This window comes from Rhinopithecus bieti, unplaced genomic scaffold, assembly GCF_001698545.2.
Source record: "Rhinopithecus bieti isolate Rb0 unplaced genomic scaffold, ASM169854v2 scaffold_4553, whole genome shotgun sequence".
Taxonomy (NCBI): Eukaryota; Metazoa; Chordata; class Mammalia; order Primates; family Cercopithecidae; genus Rhinopithecus; species Rhinopithecus bieti.
The window spans coordinates 1,195,483-1,205,020 of record NW_016804694.1 but is presented as its reverse complement, the minus strand read 5'-3'; the positions used below and the strand labels follow the sequence as shown (position 1 = coordinate 1,205,020).

Below are 9,538 nucleotides of genomic sequence, written 5' to 3'. Positions count from 1 at the left end.
CTCCAGCTTGGGTGACACAGCGAGACTCCGCCTCAAAAAAAAAAAAAAATAAAATAAGAAAAACTAGCCAGGCGAGGTGGCGGGCGCCTGTAGTCCCAGCCACTCCAGAGGCTGAGGCAGGAGAATGGCGTAAACCCGGGAGGCAGAGCTTGCAGTGAGCTGAGATCCAGCCACTGCACTCCAGCCTGGGCGACAGAGCGAGACTCCGTCTCAAAAAAAAAAAAAAAAAAAAAGATTTAAGCAAGTCCGTATCTATAAAGCACTTAGCAAACACTAAGTTAATAATTATAGGCTGGGCGCAGTGGCTCACGCCTGTAACCTCAGCACTTTGGGAGGCCGAGGTGGCAGATCATTTGAGGTCAGGAGTTCGAGACCAGGCTGGCCAACATGGTGTAAACCCTATCTCTACTAAAAATACAAAAATTAGCCGGGCATGGTGGCATGCACCTGTAATCCCAGCTGCTCTGGCAGAAGAACTGCTTGAATCCAGGAGGTGGAGGCTGCAGCGAGCTGAGCTTGTGCCACTGCACTCCAGCCTGGGTGACAGAGCGAGACTCTGTCTCCAAAACAAAATAATAATAATAGCCAGGTGTGGTGGCATGTACCTGTAGTCCCAGCTACTCAGGAGGCTGAGGTGGGAGGACTGCTTGAGGCCAGGAGTTTGAGACCAGCCTGAGCAACATAGCAGCAAGACCCCATCTCAAATCTAAAAAAAAAAAAGGCAATATAATGATCAGGAGAACCTGGCCAATTTGTGCTATTTGACTTTATTAGTGAACTGTTCCTCATGTTGGACAATCAGCATCCTTGTTTGTTAGAGTTGAGACACCAAAGTCCCAAGAGGGAAGCTGTCAGCTTGGTCTCCCACGGGTCAAGCTCCATTTAGAAACTACTATCTGTTTTCCTTTGTCTGCTCCAGTTCTTCACAGTGCTTTGAACCAAAAGAGGAAAAGGGTTAGTTAGTATCACATCTCTGCCTCTGCAGAAGATTTTCAACCTACACGTGAAACTCCTTCTGTTTAATAATAGAAAATGTCAGCTGGGCTTGGTGGCTCATGCCTGTAATCCCAGCACTTTGGGAGGCCAAGGCGGGCGGCTCACCTGAGGTCAGGAGTTCAAAACCAGCCCGGCCAAAATGGCAAAACCCTGACTCTACTAAAAATACAAAAATTAGAAAGGCATGGTGACAGGCGTATGTAATTCCAGCTACTCGGGAGGCTGAGGCAGGGAGATTCCCTTGAACCTGGGAGGTGGAGGTTGCGGTGAGCCGAGATCACGCCACTGCACTCCAGCCTTGGCGACAGAGCGAGACTGTCTCAAAAAAAAAAAAAAAAAAACATCAGTGACTACAAGAAAACACAAAGTTCAGCTGCTTAAGTGCAGCTGGCGGCTGCTCCTGTACTTACTCAGATCTTGACATCGGATAGTGTTGAAATCAAAATTAATGCAGAGATAATCACATGTATCTCTAAGATCTGGGATAGAGATGCCATCAGGACAATTGATGATACCGGTTTTGTAATAATCCTGTAAATAGATTAGGAAGAAAAAATGTAGGCAAAGAACAAGAAGAAAAAGTACTTCTTCATCCCTTATGCATTCCTGGTTCTGTTAAAGCAATGAGCTACCGGAATTATCACCAAATTGGATGATTCATTAGATGGCAAAACAGCTCCTGGCTATCTTGACTTGTTTAATCAGAACTTGGTAACTGATAGAGCTCACACACAAACAAGCAAAGACTTAAAAGTTACAGGAACAGAAAACAAAGGGAGAAAGGAAACAACTGGAAACCAGAGACCCTAAAGTCAATAACATAGTTGATGGAACTCTCAAGGCTATTGATCACACATGCCCCTGGGGAAGAGAATGTAACAAAAAAGGCTACCACACACCAGCACTGTGCGAAATACAGTTGCACTGATGCCTTCAGCAATCTCATACTCTCCCTTCTCATTGGGCCGAGTGAAGTTGTACTCTCTTCCTGGTCCAAACATCCTGAAAGATATCCAGGCAATAATGTTATCTTCTCCAGCATGATTCTTCACAGATGAGACTTCTCCCTTCTCCACCTCATTCTGGAAGACTCCATCCCACTCTCTCATGGTATAAATTAAAAACATAGCACTGGGACCCAATGCCTACAAGACAACTCAAGTCTTAGGAAACTCCCTTCAGACAGGAAAAGAAGGCAACTGCTTTAAGCATTTGTGTGCAAAGAAGAATGAAGGATCAAGTCCACCAAGTTCATCTGTAGTGAGTTTCTTTGGCAGTAAATGCAGTAAACAGCAACAGCAGAGGTGGCCATTGGAAAATATCTGTGTGGAGATGGTGGCCTTTCATGCCCTCCCCACTGCCCAAGAACCTGCTTTTCTATACTGACAGCTCAGGAAGACAGCATCTAAGCTCCTTTTTATTCCTGTCTCCTCGTCTGTCAACACTGACCTATCTAATATGCCATTCATCAATATTTCTGAACTTTACTTTTCAACATCTCATCTTCTGTTAGATGCAGCTATGTTAATGCTTTCCTGGTATGTCTTAATAGTGGAGCTCTGGGGGGAAAATGGCCTTACTCAATACAAAGAATAACTAATGATGGGATTTTCAGATCAAGTAGAAGAGGGTAGGCATTAGGCTTATCAGCAGTTGACTGCATTTCAGAGAGACAGGCTTGCTGTTAGCATGAACTCAGAAGTCATGAGGGAACATGGAGGAGAGCTTTTCTTATTCGCCTCTCCCCATCCTTCCTCCCTCTGTCAGATCCCCTGCAGTCTAAATGACCCCATGACTTCCACTCCTGCTGCACTTCTGTGTATGAGCTGTGGAATGGTTAGATAACACAAAGGATAGGGCAGGCAGCTGCTATCTTCAACCAGCCTAAGATTTGACTTCCCAATCAAATGGGGGCTTACTGCCATTTCCTTCCTTAAACTGCTGGGAAGTGTTGCTCTTCAGCTGTTCACAACTGTTGTCCTCCAGCCTGAACTGGCTGCTTTTCAAAGGTCTGAAAATGATTCCATTTCAGCCAGGCGCGGTGGCTCACGCCTGTAATCCCAGCACTTTGGGAGCCGAGGCACGTGGATCACGAGGTCAGGAGATGGAGACCATCCTGGCTAGCATGGTGAAACCCCATCTCTACTAAAAAAAAAAATACAAAAAATTAGCCAGGCGAGGTGGTGGGCGCCTGTAGTCCCAGCTGTGCAGGAGGCTGAGGCAGGAGAATGGCGTGAACCCGGGAGACAGAGCTTGCAGTGAGCCGAGATTGTGCCACTGCACTCCAGCCTGGGTGACAGAGCAAGACTCTGTCTCAAAAACAAAAAAAAAAAAAGAAAGAAAGAAAATGATTCAATTTTACATGCTTCCCAAGTAACTGTACCACACATAAGAAATCCATCTTGATAAAAGTAGCCTCCAAAGAATGCAGATGTTTTTCTGGAATGCTCTGGTTGAATGAAGTCTAGCTCAGAGAGCTTTGAATAAAAATAGTGAACATATTGTAAATATAATCCTCCCTATTTATCATCAGTAGGACTTCAGCTCAGGGTATTTAGTAATGGCATGGATCTGCATTAATCCATTCTCTTTCTCTCAGCTTCTCCCCTTGTGACTAGTGGCCCACATCTGTAAGCTCACTGGCTAGGCTCAGAAGTACTGTATATAATCACAGGACAGGTAGCCACAGAATAGAACAAATCTAAATAACTTACAGAATTTACGACCTTGCCAATTCAGCTGAATGAACCATACAGATAAAGAACCAGACTCTCTTCTTCATGGAACAACGCATTCCAAGATTCAGAAAACCAGTTTTACCCAAGAATCTATTACCCAGAAAACATTTGCCTTTCTTCTCTTGATCACTACTTTCAGAGGCAACATACCTAAAACAGCCAGCCTGCACTGAGAAACACTTTTTTCAGGGGGTAGGAATGCTGGTAATACCCACACTGAGAACAGGAATTCAAGCCTGATAAAAAAAATACAGGGCCAATCTGGAAAATGTGTTAATGTTCTACTTTTATCTTAATTCAGATGTTTAAGAAATATGTACACAGGTTTGGTTCTAATTAAAAAGTGGTTCACTGTGGCCAGGCACAGTGGCTCATGCCTGTAATCCCAGCATTCTGGGAGGCTGAGGTGGGCGGATCACGAGGTCAGTTCAAGACCAGCCTGACCAACATGGTGAAACCCTGTCTCTACTGAAAATACAAAAATTAGCCGGGTGTGGTGGCACATACCTGTAATCCCAGCTACTTGGGAGGCTGAGGCAGGAGAACTGCTTGAACCCGGGAGGCGGAGGTTGCAGTGAGCCAAGATTGCACCACTGCCCTCCAGCCTCGGTGACAGAGCGAGACTCCATCTCAAAAAAAAAAAAAAAAAAAAAAAGTAGTTCACTGTGAATTTATATGTTCAAATACACATATATTTGAATAGCTGGATTCTATTTAGCCTATAATTCAATTAGTGTGATCGATTCGAATTTCTAACTCAGTTTAAATTAATTCAAAGTCCTGAGGTTAGATCTCTAAACAAAATAAAATCTACTTCTAAGTAGATGAAAATGATCAAAAGCCAAATCTACATGTATAATATCATTATTATTACTATTTTTACTCTTACCCCAATCTGCTCTTCCTTGGGTTAAGGTCTATGGTTGGCCAAAAAGACAATCTCTTAACTCCTAGCCCAGGCTCTGAGACTCCTTCCTGGACAGTTTTCCTTCTTAGTAGGCTATTTCCATTTCCTAAACTCTAACCTTAAAAATCTGAGGGCCAGAGATGGTTAAGAAGAGGATAAATCTGAATGAAGCAGCACAGAGAATGGACCATGAAGAAATAAAGAGGCAATCATGAAAACAAACAACAAGCAACTAGGTTTAAAGACTCCACTTAAAGATTACATTTCGGCCGGGCGCAGTGGCTCAAGCCTGTAATCCCAGCACTTTGGGAGGCGAGATGGAGCGGATCACAAGGTCAGGAGATCGAGAAATCCTGGCTAACACGGTGAAACCCCGCTCTCTACTAAAATACCAAAAAAAAAACTAGCGGCAGGTGGCGGCGCCTGTAGTCCAGCTACTCGGGAGGCTGAGGCAGGAGAATGGCGTGAAACCCGGGAGGCGGAGCTTGCAGTGAGCTGAGATCTGGGCACTGCACTCAGCCTGGGTGACAAGAGCGAGACTCCGTCTCAAAAAAAAAAAAAAAAAAAAAAAAAGATTACATTTCAAAAAACGTGAATAGTAATGGAAGCATTAGAAAATGACAGCATAGCATCTGTTGCCAAGCAGAAAACTTGCAATAGATGGCAGGGAAATGGTTTTCAGTAAAATGGCTTTGTTCTTGTGCCATGTAGAACATTTGCCTAATACTGTTTTTTATTTATTTATTTTAAAAAAGGGAGCAAGATTTAGGTCTCACCTTACCCCAGCATCTTTGACCTATGAAACTCTGAAAACATTACTTAGAGTGAATTTGTAGAGGAGCAGAGAATGAGATTTAGCAGGTTATTTTTTCATAGTTTCCAAATAGATTTTCTTCTGTGGGGCTCATTTTACTATACTGGCTTTGTAAATGAAGTACTCTCCCCACCCTGAAATACCAACACGTATTAGGCTTTTGCCAGCTTTCCTTTCCCTCACAAAAGTATAAGGGGAAAAAAAAAAAAAAAAAAATCCTTTTTTTTTTTTTTTTTTTTTTTTGAGACGGAGTCTTGCTGTCGCCCAGGCTGGAGTGCAATGGTGCAGTCTCAGCTCACTGCAACCTCCACCTTCCGGGTTCAGGCAATTCTCCTGCCTCAGCCTCCCAAGTAGCAGCTGGGATTACAGGCACCTGCCACCACACCCAGCTAATTTTTGTATTTTTAGTAGAGATGGGGTTTCACCATGTTGGCCAGGCTGGTCTCAAACTCCCGACTTCAGGTGATCTGCCTGCCTCGACCTCCCAAAGTGCTTAGATTACAGGCATGAGCCACCACGCCCAGCCTATACAATGCTTTTTATTGTTATATCTAATGCAAGATAAACAGCAGGTATTTCCATTTATAGAGAACAGAGGGAATTTGGAAGAAAATTACCAGTTACCTTCCCAGCATGGTATCCGGATGAGCAGTGAAAATCTGTGGATTCACAACAAAACGTGTGCCATCTACAAGAAGCGTCACTTTCTCTGGTGCTTGGGAATGGGAATTACTGCCAAAGCCCACACTACTGTTTCCAAATCTTTCTGGAGCAATAAAAGGTTCATGGTTCCGTTTATTCCCACTTTGGAAGCAAGAACCTTTGATGTCTTCAGCAAGGGGCATTATGTGAGGGAACTGAAGATTTGCTGGCTGAGAGGCATAGTCAAGTGAGAGGTCTAAAAGAACATACAAAGAAACCAAAACAACTTGAGAGCAAAAGCCTTGAGAGAAAACCCTATCTTCTTTAAAACAACAAGCAAACACACCAAAAAACCCCCAAATTTTAGGTGTTGACAGGCAAAAAACCTCTTTCCTACAGCTAGTAAAAAGCAAGCAAACAAACTAGAGACTCATATTGGATCTCCTCCAGGTACATGTGAGGGCTGGCGGAGGGAGGGGAAGAAGGCAGAATGCCCACACTTGAATATTATTTAAATTTTCTAAAGTAAACTATGTATATGGTTAAGAAAACAGTAGAGAAGAATTTATGTGGGGGCCCATCAGTCTCCCCTGCTATTCCCTGTACCTTCCCTGGTGTTGATTCAGACGCATTTGCTTTTTACTTGTTTTCACTTCTATTGCTAAATAATACTTTTATATTTCCTGTGTTTTATTTAAGGAACCTGCTACTAATATGTGCCAAAACTATTCATTTTCGAATTCTTCAAAATTGTTTTAAAATTTATTTCCCAGAAGAGATAATGATAGTCTTTAATTTTCCAATATATTACTTTTCCTAGAAATTCACAGTAAAAGGCATTTTCACTATGTACAGGAGAATCCTAACATCACCTACACTATTTTTTCAAAAAGGCAGGTCTTACTCTCAGCAGAGAAGTTCCAGTGCAAATGGCATTAGGATTCATTCGTAAAATCTGTTTCTCAGTATCACCAAAAAGCTGTTTTCTTTAAGCAATTAATTTAATTTTTTTTTTTTTTTGAGATGGAGTCTCGCTCTGTCGCCCAGGCTGGAGTGCAGTCGTGCAGTCTCAGCTCATTGTAAGCTCTGCCTCCCAGGTTCACGCCATTCTCCTGCCTCAGCCTCCTGAGTAGCTGGGACTACAGGCGCCTGCCACCGCGCCAGGCTAATTTTTTGTATTTTAGTAGAGACGGGGTTTCACTGTGGTCGCGATCTCCTGACCTTGTGATCCGCCCGCCTCGGCCTCCCAAAGTGCTGGGATTACAGGCATGAGCCACCGTGCCCGGCCAGTTAATTTATTTAATTTTTCTACCTGGCCCATCATCTGTAAAATGAGGATAAATAATGTTCACTCCATCTACCTCACAGGGCTGTTTCAATTATAAACTGAAATTAAGGCTGTGAGAGCACTTAAAAATAGGCCCGGTGTGTGGCCTGCAAAGTGTTGGGATTACAGGTATGAGCCACCACACCCAGCCCTATTTTGTTTTAATGTAAAAAAGGTTTTTAATGAAAAATTCCAAACGTAGGGAAGCACAAACTTAATACATACACCCTATCACCTACATTTGGTAAGATTTGTTAACATTTTTCTACCTTTTCTTCAAGCCCTTTTTGAAAAAAAAAAAGAAAAAAATGTTATCAATACAACTGAATTATTCCCACCCGTCATGTTTATAAAATTTGTAAACAAATTCAGGAACATGATTAATGCCCATGACCTCTGGGAAATTAGTCTGATTTCCTACACTCAAGACAACCAAATAAATTGTTTGGCAGAGGACACTTAGTTTTTTTTCCCATGTTTGTAGATAAAAGGCAACAAAAATATAGACCAAAAACCTATTCAGAGTTCACATCCCATAGCTTCTCATACACTTTCAATGTGGTCTCATGTTTGCACACCAAAAGCTATGCTTCCAGGTAACCCACAGGCAAGCTTGTAGCAAGAAACACTTTGATCACCAGGATAGGCTTTCACACTTGAGGTGCTGTTTATTAAAAATGAAATAGATACCTGGGCCAGGCGCGGTGGCTCACACCTGTAATCCCAGCACTTTGGGAGGCCAAGGCGGGGGGATCGCGAGGTCAGGAGATCGAGACCATCCTGGCTAACACGGTGAAACCCCGTCTCTACTAAAATACAAAAGTTAGCCAGGCGTGGTGGCGGGAGCTTGTAGTCCCAGCTACTCAGGAGGCTGAGGCAGGAGAATGGCGTGAACCCAGGAGGCGGAGCTTGCAGTGAGCCAAGATTGTGCCATTGCACTCCAGCCTGGGCGACAGAGCGAGACTCTGTCTCAAAAAAAAAAAAAAAAAAAAAGAAAGAAAGAAATAGATACCTGAATTACTAATTCAGTTCCTTATAATGCTTGATTTCTCCCCAATAATGAAGCAATTAAAATGGGTTTATTCCTAAACCCAAGGAAGAAACCTCAGGTTCTATCCTGCTTAAATGGGTGAGTAGGAAGAGAGACTCCTTGCATAAGTTCTCCCTAATGGATATGCTTTTCTGTCAGTTAATACACATATAGAAATCATCTCAGCCCACTACCTCCTAGCAATGTGAACCTGGGCAAGTTACCTAAGCTTTCTAAGCCTCAGTTTCCTCATCTGTAAAACAAGGATAATAGTTGTAAGGACTAATCTGGAGTAGAGTCAGCAAATTTTCCATAAAGGGCCACAAAGTAAGTATTTTAGGCTTGTGGTCAGTCTCTGCCACTACTGTAGCAGGAAGGCAGCCATAGACAATATGGACATGATGGCTGTTTCATTAAAATTTTATTTACAAAAACAGATTTGACCAGTTTGCCACCCCTGATCTAAAGAATGTATGTAAAGTTCCTAGTACAGTGAATGCTCAATAAATGGTAGTTGCTATTATTGGTGCTATTGTTTTACTTAAAAGTTAAAAAGAATCTCAGTTTATCAGGAGCTTTAACATCTATTAACTTGTTAATCTACTTATTCTTGTGAGGTAGGAATAATTTTATTTTATTTTATTTTTTTTGAGACAGAGCCTCCCTCTCTTGCCCAGGCTGGAGTGCAGTGGTGTGATCTAGACTCACTGCAACCTCCGCCTCCCAGGATCGAGCGATTCTCGTGCCTCAGCCTCCCAAGTAGCTGAGATTACAGGCATCTGCCACCACGCCTGGCTAATTTTTGTGTTTTTAGTAGAGATGGGGGTTTTGCCACATTGGCCAGGCAGGCCTTGAAGTCCTGACCTCAAGTGATCCACTTGCTTTGGCCTCCCAAAGTGCTAGGATTACAGGTGTGAGCCACCGCACCGGGCCTAAATAGAATATTAATAGCTTTGTTTTCCAGATTAAGAATGTGAGGCGGCCGGGCGCGGTGGCTCAAGCCTGTAATCCCAGCACTTTGGGAGGCCGAGATGGGCGGATCGCGAGGTCAGGAGATCGAGACCATCCTGGCTAACATGGTGAA

General features: G+C 43.2%; 1 protein-coding gene across 1 annotated transcript in view; it reads right to left on the bottom strand.

Moving 5' to 3' along the window:
• The window catches only part of KCTD20 (potassium channel tetramerization domain containing 20), a 49,899-nt gene that overhangs the window by 8,946 nt on the left and 31,415 nt on the right, over window positions 1-9,538 (bottom strand). The window contains 3 exon segments of the mRNA XM_017870100.1: window positions 1,407-1,527; window positions 1,896-1,998; window positions 6,080-6,353. Of these exon segments, the coding sequence (XP_017725589.1) occupies window positions 1,407-1,527; window positions 1,896-1,998; window positions 6,080-6,353 (498 nt within the window).